This window comes from Lonchura striata, chromosome 3, assembly GCF_046129695.1.
Source record: "Lonchura striata isolate bLonStr1 chromosome 3, bLonStr1.mat, whole genome shotgun sequence".
Lineage (NCBI taxonomy): Eukaryota > Metazoa > Chordata > Aves > Passeriformes > Estrildidae > Lonchura > Lonchura striata.
In genome coordinates, this window is record NC_134605.1 from 80098094 (window position 1) to 80116845 (window position 18752).

The window sequence follows — 18752 nt, forward strand, 5'->3', positions numbered from 1 at the left end:
GAGCCAAACTTGGAGCCGAGCCAGTCTGTTTATGCTTATGCTGTCAACATTCATACTCCTAGTAGCAAGTGTTAACAGAGTTAGTTGTTCCTGCAGAGCATGTTTGCTCTATCATAAATGCAGAAAAGGCTTTTGAAGAGGAGCTGCTCTATTGATTTACTTATTTATTTTGCACTTGACAGTTGTCCCAAGTCCAAGAACCACCACCTGTTTGTCTCTCAGAATGTATTTGGGGACTAGGGATGCCATGTATCATATCCTGAACTAACAACACTATTTGCAAGCTGCACACTGCTGAAGTACCCTTGATTTAGTGCCTGTCCTATGAAGGGTTCTAGGGATGTACTGGTTCTGCTTTGAAGAGTTATTAAACAGAATGAGCTTTGTCATTTCAGAATAACTTCCTTAATGTTAGAAAAGCAAGTGTAGAAGTTATGTTTCTAGATATAACCTAGGCATGTGATTTAGAATGAACATTTGGCTAATGAATATCTTCAATCTGGCAGTTCTTCTAATTACTCTGTTTTTTTTATTCTGCTGTCATTTTAATGGACAATCACTAGACCTCTTGGGAGAGGGTGAGTAGTATTTTCGATTTCTAAGACCTCTGTATGTTAAGACTCCCCACTAAAAGCTGCAGCTTTCTGGAGCTGAGCAGCTGTGGTCTTTGCCTTTCCCCTTACCTTTCCTGTTTCATCTTTATGATATGGTTATCTGTAGATAATCTGGCTGCACTTTCCGGTGTTACCTCTGAGCCACAGATTTCAGATCCATTTGCCTCAGAGCCTACTGCAGCTACTGCTCCAACTACTGATACCCCAACTACTACGGCTGCTGCCACTACAGCTACCACTGTCCCTGCTGCCACTGCTGAAGTGGATCTCTTTGGAGGTTAGTTTGGTTGCTGTAGTGCTCTACACCAGATCGTGATGCAGTCGAAGCAATACTGAGCTCTGCTGTGTAATAAGGCCTCTAGTTTCACCAGCTGCATATATATGGAAAAATATATGGAAAACTGTAAACCTTAAGACTGAGTAACCTTATGATTGAACAGCTAAGAACAGTAGTTCTCAGGTCTACATGGGGGTAAGCAGGAATTTTCCACATTATTCAATAACTTTGCACTCTACTACAATTTCTGAAAAAAGCAGCTGTTCTTTTGTAGTTGAAGAGGATGGATGTGGCAGTGTCCTCCCCTTCGTTATGTGTCACACTTGTGCTATGTGATGTTTCTTTTGGTTATGTCCTGCAAATAGAGTATGGAGCCAGCTGAAATTACTGTATTTCAGCAATCTTGAATGTGGGTTTTATTTTAAAAGTATTTGCAGTAAATTGAAGGGGTGATGAATTTGGACTAAATGTCAACTATGCAAACAATAATATGTAAAGAAAAAAAGGAGAAATATTCTTAGAGTTTAGTTGTGCTCATTCAGTTTCTATTGTTATCTGCTATCCACTTGAGTAAGAAAACATTTCCCACTGTATGTTGTCAGTTTTCTTGGTACTCGTGTGGAGCAGGAGGCTTCCCAACAGCATGCCAGAAAGTACATTTTTTTGAACCCTATACCAGCTCAGTAATGGAGAAACTTTGTCGTTTACAATCTGTGTGTAAGATCACCTGACCACTGTTCTTTTCTAGTTTTCTCTCATGCATACTTCCAGCGTGACAGGGGATGTCAGGAATAAGTAATAACTTATTTGCTATTAAGACTGAATTCCAGTATCTTCTCTGTGAGGTCTGTTTACCTATCACTTCTACTGACAGGAGTGCCAGAGCACACATAAGCAGTTTGACTACAAAGTGTTTCCTTAAGACTGAAAATTCCCAGTTAGAAGAGAAGGCTTTTTAGGACTGGCTTCAACAGACAGCACAAAAATATGCTCCTGTAAAGTGCTGAAAAACCGTAAGAAAGGAATACAGCTGCTACTTGCTGCTTACCCCTCCTTTTATAGGAGATCAATAATAATCCAAATGCTACAAGATCAGCCAGTTGAGAAGCATCTTCTGAATTGTCATGGCAAGGTTCTGAATGCCACTAGGAGTGAGAGAGAGTCTGATGTTGGTTGCTCTCAGGAGCTTGTTGCAGAAGCCTGTGCTCATTAATAACCCTGCAGATGCATAGGGTGTGCAACTTATGGTATGTAAGCACTGAGGTCTAGCCAGTCTTGGATACAACACCTTCAAATTGCATTATTAATTTATTTATCTTGGTAATTTAGTCATTAATTTAGTAATAAGTATATGACTTTTTGGAAAAACAAAAGAATAGTTAAATGGATTGAAATCACTGTAAACTTGAAACAGGATTAGAAAAACAACTACCTGTACTTACTCTTCCAGTACTGCAGCAACAAGATGCAGTTGTTTTTTCCTACTTTTCCACTACTCTGTGCCTAGAAAAAACAGCAACTACCAAATCATGTGCCTGCTTTCAGGCTTGTCAAGCAGAAACTAGGATGTGTTTCATTTCTAGAGATACAGGTGATTATTAGATAACTTAGTGACATATGTTAAGAAGTAGAGCTTCACCCTTCAGTGTGGAAAGAATATCACTCTTGCAGTATGTGGACTTCTGTGACTTAATCTCTTCCTTTAAAGAAAATGTATTTTGTCACTCAAATGCAATAAATCTCCAGTGGATTATATATTAGATGCATATTGATTTTTTTTTTCCTGGAACGCTTCAGAGTGAAGCATGGTTGTATTATTTATGATAGCAGAAAACCTCTAGTTCTCAATAAAAAAAATCTCCAAACACACTCAGCAGTAAAGATACTTTTGCAGTGCCTTCAAGACACCCAGTGGACAGACCCTTTTAAGATCTGTGAGTCTGTATTGAACTTCCATCTCTCTGCTCATGGTTTTTTTTTTCATTTGTTTATTTTTTTCCTGAAGGCTGTGGTGCAAGTATATTCTAGTATCATATGCTAACATTCCTTATTACCTTAAGACTGTGTCCAGTGCTAGAAGAGATTGTTTTTTGGGCAGACACTGCTACTCTCTAGTGTTTTTGATGCTAGACATGCTTACACTTAATCCTTTTGAGTAGGTATTTCACCTTTGAAGTCTATTGGAGATAGAGTCTTCAAGGTCACCTTAACTTCTTGCAGCTTGCCAGGGCTTTTTTGCTTCACATGATTTCTTGTGGTGACGTGTAGGTACAGGAGCAGTGACATCAGGAGAGAGAATGTAAAGAGTTCAAGGAGAATCTGTGTAGGGAGAGAAGCTGAAAGCTGCAGGGAAAAGGTAGCCAAGCTGAAGGAAGAAGCAGTAGAAGAGGCTTTGGAATAACTGTTGACTGCACTGTATGGCTGATGCTTCAGCTGATAGGAGCCTGCGTGCTGCCTAGGACTGGGCTTTGTCTTTGAGAGATAAGCTCTGCATTATGTGTTCATTGCTAATGTGGTATTGGAAAGCAGATGAGACACACAGGATTGATCCAGCATAGCTTTTTTTAAGAACTCCATCTCATTAAGAGGCAAACTTTCAGTGACCTGGGCCAACTTGAGGAACTCCTAATCGTGTTTCAAAGATAAATAAAAAGAGGCTGTTTTCAAAGTGCAGCTGGAATCATTCCTGTGAAAGAGAAATGCAAAGGTAGAAGAAAGGCAAAATACTTTGATATGCCACTCAGTAATAGAATTTGGGCACAGTATTTTTGGACACGTGTATTGTGCACTTGAGTTACATTTTGTTGTGGGATTACTCTGTAATCAGTGCAAGTAAAAAGTCATGGCAGACACTGTGCAAATGTCAGTTATTAGGCATTAGGCACTGAATTGTAAGTAGGCAGAACTATGGTCTTCCTGTAAAGAAACTACAGGCAAAGTGGTGAAGACTTTTGGCAGTTAAGGGCTAATTAGTGTCCCTTATGCTGGTACATGCTGGTATAGCAAGCTAGTGCTTAGTTAATAAATACCAAACAAACAACACTTTGAATAATTATTATTATTTCCTAGCTCTGAGCATAGTGAAATATTTCTTTATAACTCAGGTCAGGTTTCTATGTCAAAAAGTAATGAAGGGTGACTGAAGAGGGAAAAAACTCTGGAAACAGTTTATTGTGTACACTTCAGTTCTATAATCTTTCCTCTACTTGTGACTTCTACAGGATTGTTTCACATGTTTCATAATACATTAATGATTATAAATCAGTTGTGTTATTTGTGTGAGTAAATTTGTCATGTATTGATGCCATGGCATCAGATAAAGCCCAAATTCATGAGGTGAGGGATCACTATGCAGGAACACTTATTTTGCTGCAGACAAGATCTATTGAAGCACTACTTCAGTGTTTAACAAATTTGAAAGTCCCTTGTTTGCACATTACTTCAGTAAGAACTATATTTATGCATTCAAGTGTAATGCAGTACATAATACATACCTGTCACTTCTAGTAGATGTTCCATGCAGTGTGAACTTGCAAAGGTTTCAGCAACATCTTGTTAAGTTTTCAGGATGTCAAGAAAATCAAGTGACGACCATATGTTACTTGATTCTGGAAGTCAAAAGCTAAATTCATTTTTTAGACAGGAGATGGAAAAATATAAAGAATACAGTAACTTCTTTAAAGGGAGAAAAATATCTTACGCTGATGAATGTCCAAATTTAGCATTACTACACCAATATAGAGGAAGAAAAAAAGGAATCTGTCCTTTTTATTAATAATAAAATATGCAGATGTAATTGTATCAATTTTTGCATGTTATGCTAGATTTTAGCAGAGGGCAATTGTGTTGGAGCAGCAGAGCCTTTTGAAAAGAACTTAATAAGCATTAACTTAAGAAAAACCCAATGGCAAGCCCTTGGTTTAAGCTGTGAGTTGTAGGATCACCTATTCAGGTTCATGTGTCTCTATGTTCATATAGATTTCTTGAATTAATCAGACTAATTAATATTCCAAGTTTTTACTATGACATTTTTCATTTAGATTCTAGTATGAACTTAGGTGTTTATCCGACCTGCCATTTAACCCAAGTCTGATGGTAAAAAAAACTTACAGTGCTTGGCAAGAACCTTACTCAGAAGTGTCAGTAAAAAATAAAGAAATAAAGCTGGTGCCAAACTGTTTCCTTGCATCTGTGGGCTGGAAGGAACTTATGCCCACCTGAATATCTGCGACTGTTACATGGAAGTTCAATAGCCTAAATCTGGACAGGAATAGGTATCACTCTGAGGCTGAAGTGATCCCAACATAGAACTAGTGACTAGCCTCTATACATTCTGAATTTCTGCCTTAAATGTTATCCGGAGTCTATCCTTTCATTCTGGGAAATAATTATTAGTAGGGTTGACTAATGTCTGTGCTGTTGGCCTACAAGTTTGTGTGAGCATAAATATGTTTTTTTGAAAGAGCCCAGGGTTCCCCTTCATCTGAAAGCTGGCCCTGTAGTGCAAAAGTGAACACACATGATGTTACACAAAACATCATCTCAAACAGGATGATGCAAAACCCTCCAGTGGAGTTCTGTGCTGAATTCCTTCCATATGGTGCCTGCCAGTGTCTGGCACACATACAACACTGGGATGTTTGACTCATTCTAATGTTTTTACTTGGACAACTGCCATCCAGTTTTGTTCTTGAACAACCCTGTTACTTGAAAAATAGAATTATATTTGAAATGGTTTATTAGCAGGCCTTTTTTGCTACTAACTCATTTTAATTCTATTGTACAAGACCAGTGGGCTTTCTTCTCTTCTGTTGAAGTTTTGATGCATGTTCTTTTGAGCTTTTTAGATTTCCTGGCACGAATTTGTTTTTAAAATGGTTGTTTTCATTTTAAAATTGACGTTCAAGTTAAAGCATGTTAAGCTTTTTCCTGTGCTACTTTGACAGTGCAATTGCAGTATTCCCCAAATGATTTTTTTAACTTGCTAATTTTTGTAGCAGTAGAAAAATGTCCTTTACAAGCATCTTGAAGTATTTACTCCTTATTGTGCAGTCTTTTTTTGTAGATAAAATGCTTGCCTATGAGGGTAGTCCAAATGGCACTGTCCATTAGGACTACTTCATAGAATTAAGAGCACAAATGCTGGTTTAAGCTTAGAAATAATGCTGTTCATAGCTTGAAATGTTAGCATGCCACTTAGGAACTGGCAAACAAAAAGGAAAAAAATAGTCAAAGAGCAAGTGGCAAACAAAAAAAATTTTAAAAAAAACCCAAAAACAGCAACAAAAAAAAACTAATGAGCAAGTCATTTCAAAACCCCAAACTAGTCACTTTCTCCAACTTGGCTGATTGGCCTAGAAGTGATCCTGAAAGATCAAAACAAAAGACAGGTTATGGCTGGCCAGCCATTAGTTAAGATGAACAATCTTGATCTGTTTGAAGCAAGCTGAGTAAATATAACCTATGCATCACGTTATGGCTTCAGAAAGATCCAGTTGGAATACTGTTAAGAAACAAGTAAGTTCAATTTTTCAGATGTTGCATGACTGACTTGGCTCAAAGACTAGAAATGGTAGATGCAAATATCTACCGGAGTAACTGGATTGTTATTCATAACAGTGCAAAGCACTATGCAAGTAAACTTACAGTTGCAGATTAATCACATGTAATACAGGCTTTGAGCATGCAAGTTGTTAATATCTGCTCTTAAGCTAAATTTGTTAATTAGTTAACTTTGGGTAGTACAGGAGCATGCTGCTCTGAACCCTTATACAATGAGAATAATGCCTTCTTTTATACTCACTGTGCTTATTGTGGGCAACCCAAGAAGCTCCATCTGCAAACCCTGTCTAGAACCTGCTTGTGTGGGGTTGGGGGAGAGACAAAGCGTTTTGCGCTGCATGAGTTGTCTTGCTGTTGGAGTAATTACATTCATGTTGTATAAGGGGATCTACCTGTGCAATTTAACTTGGTTCTTTTACTATATTTTTCTTCTCTTTATTCCTTTTTTTTTTTTAATTTCTGTTCTTAAACTGCACCCAAGATGCCTTTGCAGCTTCTCCTGGGGAAGCCCCTGCAGCAGCTGAAGGGGCAGCAGCACCAGCTACCCCAACCCCTGTAGCAGCAGCTCTTGATGCATGTTCAGGAAATGGTGGGTTTTATGTCATTAGTCTCTTTTTTTGCTGGTTTTTGTTTTAGTTTTGGTTTTTTTTTTTGTTTAAACTACATGGCAGTGTGTTTTTCTGAAAATTTCATACTGTTTGGAATTGGTAAAAACAAACTTTAGACTGAAGAGCATGCTTAACAAAACTGCTCGTTTCTGAGTCCCAGGGACTTTGTGTTTCTTTGGTAGTGGTAATGATCAGTTCTGTCAGTGCTGAGTTGTAAGCCTGGATAGTCCCTTGTCATATTTGGTTTTTTGGCCATGTCAAAGAACCTTTGAAAGTTCTCCCCTCTAGTAACTAGACTGCTCAGCCTTTTAGACAGTCTTTATTTTAGAAAAAAACTGAAGTAACATGTCTGCATAAGTTAGATGTTAGAGCGACCTCCTCTGTGTGTGTGCGTGTATTTGCAGTATGTGCATTGCCTACAGTTGCTTTGTTCTTGACTTCCTCCCTCACTGATCCGAAGTATGCATACACATATATTTCCCCTCTCCTTTTTACAAGACCCCTTTGCCCCATCCGAAGGTAATGCAGAGGCTGCTCCTGAGCTGGACCTCTTTGCTATGAAGCCAACAGAGACTGCTGTTCCTGTAGTTACCCCTACAACTAGTGCAGCCACTCCAGTTCCTGCAACAACTCCTTCTCCAGCTGCTGCTGTTGCTGCTGCTGCTACTGCTACTACAGCTACTGCCACTACCACCACTACTGCCACCACTTCTGCTACCGCCACCACCTCCGCTCCTCCTGCTCTAGATATATTTGGTGGTAATTTTGTTTTTAACTCTTTGATTCTGGTGGATTGATCTGTCAGGAGTACCAAATGAACAATTCGTTGTTGCATGCGTGTCGTGTGCTAGGCTTTCAAACCAGAGAGCCTATTAATTTCAAATATGATGTGCAAAATTGGAAACTTCTGTTTTCAGTCCTGCCTTTCAAAAATGAGTTAAAGATGTGTTGTGTTCTTGGCCTTAGATTTATTTGAGTCTGCTCCTGATGCACCTGCAGCACCTAAACCTGATGCTACTCCTAGCATAGATCTCTTTGGTACAGGTAAAGAGAGAATTCTTCCCATACTCTGCTGCTTTGAGGCTGTGCAATGGTGTAAACTGATTTGAATGACACTAAACTTTTTGTTCTTTTTTTCATTTCTGGAAGATACATTTTCATCTCCACAACCTGGAGCTTCTCCTGTGCCTGAGAGTTCTCTCACTGGTGATCTTTTATCTGGTGAGTGCTTGTTTTCACAGGACATTCCGCAGACTTCCTGGGTTTGGATTTTTTCCAAAAGTTAAAAAAAAAAAAATCAACTTACTGCCAATTTGCATCTTTAAACTAAAATATCAAGAAATATTAAGTTTTGGGTTTGCTTCTTTGGTCACAAGATGTGCACTTGCTGAAGATGCAAATCATGGAGTGGCTGACGCAAGTTCAGTAAGTAAGTGATGTGGTTGTTGAGAGAACAAATCCTCCTCTAAGCATAAGAAAATGCTTAATAAGCAATGTTTTCTTTAAAGTACTGTGGTTTTCAGTTGCTGTGTGAGAAATGTAACACTTTCTGTTTGCAGTTCTGGAGACTATTATCTGAATTTACCAAACCTCTGGTACTAACTGTTGGTTAGCCCATATGGCTTTGAAATATTTAGCTATCACTGTTGCCTTGCTGATACTAAATATTATTTATCCTATGCTTACTGCAGTGGATGCATTTGCAGCCCCCTCTCCTCTACCCGCTGCCTCTCCAGCAAAGGTGGATTCTTCAGGTGTGATTGACCTATTTGGTGGTGGGTATTTTTGTTTCCTCACCACTTCAGAGTTAAATCACTTCATTTCAATTACCTTTGCTTTGCTAAAACTGTGGGTTTCCCCTTCTCAGCTTTTCTGTGTGTCCTTAGGGCTGAGTCTGGCACCTGTGGTTCTTAAACTTGCACCATAACGAACTGCAAATAAGCTGTCGGTGTGGTCCTTCTGTTGTCACGACACTTGCCATTCTGTCCCGTCAGTGCATGTGTGGCTCTTCTTCAGATGTTCAGTGAAATTCTGCTCTGTCCTTTTTCTTCTTTGCTAATCTCCATGGTCATGCTGTTTCCTCTCAGTTCCGTTTCTCAAAGCAGCTGAAGTTTTGAGGGTGACTTGTCTCCAAATGGGTATATCTGAATCACAGAATTTGACAAGGTGGAAATTAGGATGGACACAATGAACTGTAGGCACGTTGAAGAACAGAAGTGGTGCTTAGAAGCAGTGAATTTCAAACATTAGTAAGATATTCCTTGAAAAATATTTCATGCATTCATCTTGTCATCTTGAATGCTGTGATTTGTATCTGAGAAGAGGTCCAAATAAAGGAGATTTCTTTCAAGTACTGGTTTGTTGTACATCCTTTTTTCCACCTGAACTTTGCATCCATGGTACTGCTCTGCAATAAGGATGGCCAAGCAGTTTCATTTTCTTCTTCTGATGTATTAAGTGGCTATTCTTTCATCATCTTTTGATAAGTGATGAATTTATGTATTTAATATTGAATGCCTCACTTTCTCTTGATGCTTTCTGGAATTCCCTTTAGATGCTTTTGGAAGTAGTGCTTCTGAACCCCAGCCCACTACCCAGGCTGCTTCTAGTTCCTCAGCTTCTGCAGACCTACTTGCTGGTAATAAAGAACTTCTAAAAACTTGTTACTTTAGAGCAATCCTAAGAAATGGTGTTTGCAATTTTTTATATTCTTCGGGTGTAACTCAAAAGATTTCTTAGTACTTTAGATGTTTTAATTAAAACTAGAGTGACTTATAATGGAAGCAATATACTGAAATATAAGCTAACTTCCTAGATTATCTTCTTTCCTTGCTCTTTGTTTTCCTACCTCCCACACAGCCTTATTTTTCTGTACTGTTCACTGAGTATGAGTGTCTCCATAAAGTTTCTTTGGCAGTAGCAGTATTAAAGTTAAGCAATATTTCAGTCTATGCTTCTTGTTCCTTACTGCGAATTAAACTTTGAGTTCATTCAATTTGGTTTCTTAATTGGGTTGAGCACCTAAATGTTAGTAGTTTGAACGAGTGGCTTGGTAGCAGTCTTGCATTTAGCCAAGGAGAGTGGGATGATAAGAGCATGGTTTTCTGAGCACAAGGACAGAAAGTGATAGAGACCCTCCCCTTATACTGGGTGAGATGAGTTCTCTCATCACTGGCACACCCTCTATCAAAGGTTGGATAACTTTATTATTTTAGTCTGCATCCTGCAGGTAAGCAGCTTCAGCTTAATTCTTTGTGTACTACTCTCCAAAATTCGTGCTATACCATGTATTGTAGTGGCTGAGTTAAATAGTGTGACTTGTCCCCATCCCAGTTTGAAGTTTGTAGAGGGCAAAATCCCAACACATGCACTTCTGGTTTGTAGAAGACTTGTCTTAAATTCCCCTATGTTTCTGAAAGGGGAATTTGTGTCATGATTTAAATTAATGCTTCCCCAGCCAAAACCACCACAATTTGTAGAATTGGTGGGTAGTTATGACTACATTTTCAAGTACCTTCTCAAAGTGTGGACATTGTCTAGCTGGGCCACAGGAAGGAAGAAGTTGTCTAGATTATAGTAAGGCATACATCCATTCTCAATCAGCAAGCCAGATTCTTAAATTGGGACATAATGTGTAAACACATGCTAAAGCTTTAGGACAGACTGCTTCAGATTTTAAGGTGGAAGACTACTTTTTTTTTTCATATTGCTTCAACAGGTCTTTGTATTAGTTTTTAGATGGCTTAGGGCCATTGATCAAGTTTTAACTAATAGATTCTGGAACATGATTGTATTTTGCAGTTACATGTACTATCAGGAGACTTTCAGCTGCAATGAGGTTGTTGGACAGAAGCTAATTCTCCTTATGCAAACATTACAGTACAAAATATTTTGTCATTATCCGTAACTAAACTTAAATACAAGCAGGAATTGTGCTCCAGATGGCTTTAAACCTCAGCAATGTGCACTCTGAATCTGATGAGTTGCATTAAATCAAAACCTAAATTATAAAAGGGATGTTCTAAGTCTAAATACTTAAGCAGGCCTGAAGCAGTTGAGGTGAATAGATGGTTTTTAAAAATTTATTTTATTTATGTTTTGAATATACATTCCAAAGGGCTCCAAGTAGATTTGATTTTTTTTTTTGGCAGACAGAGGGAGTCTATAAACATTGCAGCATATTGCTAAGCATTTGTTCACTCTAGATAATGGCAGATGTATAGCCTGCAGTGTAATCCAGTTTTAAATTTAAGAGTGTCTGGAGTTCATATCATGGGTGAAGGCTTGTCCTTCATGGTTTATGAGTGTTTGATTGTACTAAGTGTTTATATACATAATGTTATGAGTATACTTACTATTCATAATTGTCTTATATGTTCTGCTGTCAAATGAGTTCCTGCCCTTTCTTGGCTTGCTTGGGAAATTTTGAATCAATTTTTTCCTACCCTAAGCCTTTCACAGACAAAATAAGAATTATGCTGATAAATAAAGCATTCTAGCCATTTTCCCTTCTAGATCTTTCTATCCAATTAAACTGTGTGCTTGTATGCCCTAGTATGTATGCAAATAACATCTTGTTATATGAAATTTTACCTGACTGTGTAAAAGCAACCTCAAAATCAGGCAGTTGGAGGTGTCCAGACAACACATCTAACTCAGGCTTTCCAGGGGTCTTGTGCAATCTCTAGACACCTAGGAACTTGGTTCTTTAAAGAATTTTTATGGCTCCTGTGCCTGGTGTTCCTCTTAAATTGCACAAGTCAAAAAGCCATCAGATTAAAACCAGTGATGATACAAATCAGCAGCTGGGGAGTCCTTTCTTCTGTAGCTGGAAAAACAGACACTTTATGGGGCTTTGCAAAAGCTTACAGAACTTTCTAAACAGAATCTTATTAAAGGATATTGGCTCATCCTTTCTGCCAGGCTCCTTGTTCTCCCTCAGGATGTGGAAAGACAGCCTCTTTAGATGGCTCCCCTTTAGGAATTGCTGCAGTGTATTTGTCATCCCTGGATCTGTTCAACCTGCTTCTGATCTGGTTCTGTGGAGATTAGTACTTTTGTGTAGATAGTTTAATGCACAGAGCTTTGCCTTGGGCAAGTGGGCAGGTGATGATCTAGTGTTTTAGCAGGTCTCTGCTGCAGACCACCTAGAAGAGGCAAGTAGAGGAAGCCTCTTCTAGGCATCTGGAGAAAGCATCACTATGACAAGCTCTGGCACTAGGGCGACTGGAACCGCCATAGTACGTTTTGGAAGGGAGATAGGGAATGCAGCTGGGCATGGGTAGTCTGGAATGTATTAGAGAATCTCTTGATGTGGAGCATACCAGAGTGAGCTCAGCAGAGAGCCACAGAGATGGTGACTTGTGCATATGACATAAGCAAAGAGGCTGAACTGGGCTCATTCTGCCTTGAAAAGGCCAAAGATGCTTATAGATGTCTAAACTCACAGGAGTATGCAGAGGAGGTTCTTCTTGGAAATGCACAAAGATAGTGAAAAAAGGAAATGTGTGTGGGAAACTCATTAAATACTGTAATGGTCTGATATGAAAACAGGCCACCCAGAGAGCCAGTAAGAGCTCCTCTTGGAGGTGCTAAGGCAAATATCTGGGCAACTTGATTTGATTAGACTGACTTTAAACAGGATGTGTGGCTGGCTGACCTCCAGAGATCCCTTCCAACCTATATTATTCCATGACAAACTCATGTCAAGAACAAACTGTGGCGAGATGAGGGCAGATCTCTGATGCCAGTGTGTTTTTTCATATTCAGGGTTAGCTACTGTGAGCAGGAGACTTGCTGTGGGTTAGGATTTAGGTTATGAGAGCCTCTTGGTTCCATTATACTGAAGTAGGCCTAATAAACATAGGGAAGCTCACATAGACTGCTGAAATATTCTTTATTTTAAAATGGTCTAGTAAGAATTGTCTTTATTATTCCACCCTCTATAGAATGAGGTTTTGGTAAACACAGTCTAACAAAGCTAACTCTAATGTCCTCACCTCTCTTATGTGTTTTTTAAAGGCTTTGGAGGTTCCTTTATTGCTCCCTCTCCATCTCCATCCCCAGTCACTCCAGCTCAAACTGGATTACTGCAGCCTAACTTTGATGCAGCTTTTGGGACAACAGCTCCAACAACTGGCAGTTCATTTGATGCATCAGGTGAGCTACAGGGTTTCTTCCTGTGAATTTTTGAATATGTTTTGTGTGGTAGATAAGTTTATGACACCATATTTAGGCTCTGAGTACAAGCAATATCAGTGACCTCATTTTTCTTTCTTACTGGAAGAACCTCAGGGTGGTGATAAGGCTGGTGTGTTACCAAGAGCTCTCTCTACCCATTTTTTATTCTACCATGTCAGTAAAAAACAAACTAGTGTATACATCATCCTTGCATGTGCTTGATAGCATGAATCAGAAATTACACAAACTGGGAAAACTCTACTCTGTAAATCAAGTATACAGGCAAATCATGCCCTCTTCTGCTTCTGCTTCTGATGGTGCTCTGGAGCCTGCATGGCACCTGAGGGTACACACAACAGAAACTGCCCTAGAGTTCTTTGCCTGACTATAAGCTTAAACTTTTATCACTGCTATCATTTTGTTTGCATCTCTTCCATTCTATATTTTTCATGCTGGGTCCTTGCTACAAACTTAAAATTGGTGAGTTCTACAACCGTACAAGAAAAAAAGATGGAAATAGTACTGCTGCTTGGTTATTTGGTTGCTTGCCAGTGCACATGCTACCCCTCCCTGTTGACTTAACATTAGCATGTACCTCAAATACAGATCAGAAGATAGAACTCAGGCATGAGATGTACCAAGCAGTTTGACTTCAAGGGATCTAAAAAATGTACTTCTGAGTTAGATGACTGGACTAAGGAAAATGGTTCTGGTTCCTTCTGATCTCATAAGATGTTAATAGGTTTTCCTGATTCCCTGCTGCTTGCAAGTGAATAGTAACATCTTGAGACTGCCAATCCTGTTGCTGTGAGATGTCAAGGTATAAAACTGCCCTTGCCACAGTAATTCTGACTGGTGTTTGCAGCAAGATGTTCATTTTAAAAACTTTTAAATGAATATCTCCTGACAAATGTGTGTGTATCTGACATCTCTGTAAGGATGGTTGTAAGAAAAATAGTGTCATGTGGAAGTGGTGCTGTATCTATGTAGATTCAATGCTCCAATTAAATCCCTTTTAGGCATGTCTTCTCATATTAGTTTTCATTGGTATAGTTTTTTGAGGATTACTGTACATTCAGTGTCTAGTAAAATGACATGCATGCCCTTGTTGGCATTACTTTTAATGTCAAATGGTGTTTTGGTAAGAGTTGTGGTGTGGCTGTCTGTGCTATAATCGTTGAGCAACAGCAGAGTAGCAGGCAGTGCATTTTTGATCACAGCTGCTGTTCTAACTCACTTTCCTTTCACTTCCAGTGTTTGATGGCTTAGGTGATCTTCTTATGCCAACTATGGTTCCTTCTGGTCAACCTGTAGCACCTGCAGCCACAGCAACAGTCCCTGCTGCTGCAGCGAGCAAAGGCCTTGGAAGTGATCTTGATTCATCTCTTGCAAACTTAGTAGGCAGTAAGTGACAAATTTTGGTTTTAAGTAGTGCATGTTGATTTTAAGCATGCATGTTGCTTTTCCATGGAGCAACTACCTGTCTATTCTAGCTCGCTTCAGTGTCCTCCTGTTCTGCTGTGGAAACTGGGGAAGCTATCAGCAGGAATAAGGCTTGGTTCAGATAGCTGATTCACTTAGTCTAGGTTTGTCCTTCTTGGAGCCCAGGATCTGAGTCAAATAATGGCATTTGTTTGGTAGGTGTGATTTTTAATGTCTGATCATCCCAGCTACGTTTCAGAGGAACATCAGACTCTTAATGGATGTGCCCCTCTGTAATAGGTGGAAAGGTGAAAATTGTCCAAAGTGTCTGATGGCAGTTTAAGCAGCAAAGCTGGTGGACACAAGTAGCTGACTTCATGTTTAATGAGAGAAGGAGTAACAGTGGAATGATGAGTGCACTCAAGAGCAGGCCTTCTTTCAGGGCAGAGAACGTGCCAAGCATTCTTAAAATGCTAAACTTAAATATGTACTTTCCCCTAGTAAAAAAAAGGGCTAGAGCCTTTGTAATTAGAGATCAGTAGCTGCAGCCCCCTCAAAAAAACCTAACAGAAGCTCACCTAGGCTAAGGTGTAATCCTGCTGAAGTTGGATAAAATGTATACTCCCTTAGTATATGTAAACACACCACAACAAAGATGTAACTGATCTTATGATGCAGACATGACTGTTAGATGTGGGGGAAAATACTGTGCCTAGAAGTCAACAAGACTCTTAATCCCTTGAAATGTCTTCTGCAAGTCATCTGCTATATCCAAGTTTGGAGGAGAAAATCAAACAGCAATTTCTGAATTATAGGACTTAAAATGATCCTGTGAGAAGAGTACTCTTTAAAATTTAACTTAAGACTTCTTCCAAAGGGTAATTAAAGAAACTATTTGGAGTTTCTATGTATGACAGAGCAGGTAAAACAGTGCAAACTTACAGGCAATGTCCACATTTATGTGTATGTACAGTACAGCTTTTTATTTCTGCATGTGTAATGAGGAGCAGAAACTAGTCTTGCCATTCATGGTAAATAGTTGGGTGCTCTTAAATAGCTTAGAACTTTTTGGCCTACATATATTTACTGTGGTTTGCTTTTGAAGCAAAAATTACTTTCTCAAGTGCAAGACATCTGCAGGGTTTCTCAGATGTTTGTCCTGAAGAATAGGTAGACGTGGCCAGTCCTCTGATGCTGTCTAAATGAAGACAGCCAAAAGTTATTTTTTCTTGATAGGCCCTAATGCAATGAAATGTAACCTGTTGCTTTGACATGCTTCAATTTTCCAAACATGTGGTTTCTTTTTTATTTCCTTCTTTTTTTATAATTTTCAGATCTTGGAATTTCTGGTACTACTTCTAAAAAGTAAGTTCAACTTTGCTTAAAGGTAAAAGGAAGTTTTCTACTCTGCTGTAAAGCACTACATCTATTTCAGTGTTTATTAAATAACAATGAATTGCTTATATGCCCTGACCTCCCTATCCAGGAAAATTCTGAAGTATTCCATTCTGTACAGGTTCAATGTTCCTGATATAACTTACAAAATTACTGTCTTTAATCTGAATGTTAGAAATATTTTTTCCGTAAATTATTGTCTTCATGTTGGATAGCTGATTTCCAAATAGTTTATAATGAACAAATAATCCAGGTAATATATATTTGTATAGCTCCCCTCAGTAATCTATGCTAATATGTAATAGTTTATTTACAGTTTTACAGATACTGGATGTACTTACTGTGTAGGCATTGAAATACTTCCAAAATAGAAAAGAGGTTCATTCCATGCAGCGATAAGCTTCTTTTTGCAAAAAGAAATACTTATAACATTGCGTTTATTTTTTATCTTCCTAATCTAACTTCTTGCTTATGCCCTGAGCCTTCCTCTTTATGCAAGACTTCAAAATGTTTTATTCCTCTGTGGAGATGATGGGAGGGATATGTACAAACACATCATGAGGTTTAGCCTCAAAATGTGACTTCCTTCAATCTACTTTGTTCTAATGGCGTATTTTATTCTGGGTAGAGCAGCCTGTAACAAAACCTGGTTTTTCAGCAGCCCTTTTATTCTATGAATGATTTGTTTCTCTTGTATCTATCAACTTTTTGCAGAACTGAATGCTTTTCTTCTTCAGCTGTCTGAGCAAGACTTCCAGCACTGAAATGGCCTTTCAAAGACATCTAGCAGGCAGCTGTCCTGCCTGGCCCCAGTAAAATAGGCAGTAGCAGTCCCTCTTCCTACTTGCAAGGGTATATATGATGTGTCACCTTCAGTCAATACTAAGTAAAACTTCTCTTTAATTCTCACCACAAAGGCCATAACCATGTAACTGACTTCAGTTTAGAGTGTTCTGGTGTCTACTGCTAACAACCTTGAAACTGAGTGTCACTAAAAGTATATCTTTCTGTTAATAACTGCATACACCATAAGCTAATGTAGCTGCACGTCTAATGCTAATGTATGCTGCAACTGGTTTTCGTTTTCACTGTGGAAGTATGCAAATAATAGCCTGCCTCTCTCCCTCTCTGTTAGGGGAGACCTTCAGTGGAATGCTGGAGAGAAAAAGTTAACAGGAGGAGCAAACTGGCAGCCAAAAGTAGCACCTGCAACATGGTCAACTGGTGGTGTCCCAGGTGGTCCTTTGGTAGGTGATTAATCCATAGATAGCACTGGTATTGGACTTCCAATATTTGATGAGACTGTGCAAACATACTTGTAGGGTCTGCTCCACTCTATTGAGGCTAAAGAGATTGCTTCTGTGTAAATTATAATGAGTATTTCAAGTCACATTTTTTAAGAACAGATTTCCAGCTGAATAAACCATTGAGTAGCAAATGAAAAATACACTAGTGTGTGTATCAAGGTATTGCTCTACCTGTACATTTTATACCTGTGGGCATTTCCAAGGTCTGTCCAGGATCAGGCCCAAGTCAAGTGCCCAACATAAAACACTATTGATCCAAAGCTGATGTACTATAAGGAGATAAAATATATAGATTTTCCTCAAGTTTTAGTGGATGAAGTAGATCAAAAGACTACACAGTATTGATACTGATCTAGTACCTGATGTTAGATCAGGAGTGAGTAGCTTATTTAGCAGGGTAAAGCAGTTGGAAAAGGTAAGATTACCCTGTAAAAAGTATCAGAAGGCACTAATTTTGAGAGAAGAGGATTGAATTGAGCTAAAAATCTAAACTTGGAACAAGAGCATCTTGATCATGAGTGAGATACAAAAGTATTCTGAAGAGGACTAATACCTCATCTCATCAAATGTCTCACAAAGCTTAAAAAGCCTCCATTTGGATGAGGTTGGGTTGGCAAAGGAAAGAAAGAGCTCTGAAGGGGAACTATGGTCAGTTCAGCTCCTTGCTGCCACAGTCAGGTGCTGACATGACTCTGAGCATGTTCCATAACACTATGGAAGACACAAGAATTCTCTGTACTTCTCTTAATGCTAGTTGTAACGCCAACTTTTTTTCTTAATAGAAAGGCTGGGCAATACTGTACTGTGTAAGTGAATTTTTTTTGACCTTTTACTGCATTTACTAAACATGAAGATACTAACAGCACCTCACCTGCACTGCAGTTACTACTGCTGGCTTTAAAACTAGCTAGAAGCTTCTAACATGGCTCCTCTTGAACTATCTGTCCAACAGACAATTCTCAGCCAGTGGGTTGAATATGGCAGTAGTTATTAACCATTTCTGTGCTGTAAGCTTGAAAATTATCTCTTTACTGCTTTACTTGGATATGAACTACCTGATGACTTGTACTGCCTGTAATTTTGAGCTTCTGCAGCATCAGTCTGATCTTGTAGTGATTTTACCATCTGATAAGTAACTTGTCTTTCTGGGAAGCCGAGTAGTTTTGATAACATTTCATGAAACATGTGTTGTATATATTTATTCAAAATCATGCACTTAGGTACTTTTTGAAACCAAAGAAGCCCAGGTCTGCAGGCAAAATAAATATGAATGAAAAAATGAAGCTTTTATTCATTACATTGTTGAACCACTTAAGTTCTGGTCACTACTTCCCGTCCTTGTGACCTTTCAATTCCAGGATTAAAATCAGCAGAATTACATCAAACC

At 38.8% G+C, this 18752-nt stretch overlaps 1 protein-coding gene across 1 annotated transcript in view; it reads left to right on the forward strand.

Moving 5' to 3' along the window:
• SNAP91 (synaptosome associated protein 91) overlaps nt 1-18752 on the forward strand; it is a 63923-nt gene that overhangs the window by 38372 nt on the left and 6799 nt on the right. Inside the window, exons 15-26 of the mRNA XM_021546040.2 lie at nt 564-578; nt 721-891; nt 6935-7042; nt 7560-7820; nt 8028-8105; nt 8211-8282; nt 8753-8836; nt 9616-9699; nt 13083-13220; nt 14496-14645; nt 15998-16028; nt 17194-17305. Coding sequence (XP_021401715.2) covers nt 564-578; nt 721-891; nt 6935-7042; nt 7560-7820; nt 8028-8105; nt 8211-8282; nt 8753-8836; nt 9616-9699; nt 13083-13220; nt 14496-14645; nt 15998-16028; nt 17194-17305 — 1304 coding nt within the window. The remainder of the gene's footprint in view (nt 1-563; nt 579-720; nt 892-6934; nt 7043-7559; nt 7821-8027; nt 8106-8210; nt 8283-8752; nt 8837-9615; nt 9700-13082; nt 13221-14495; nt 14646-15997; nt 16029-17193; nt 17306-18752) is intronic.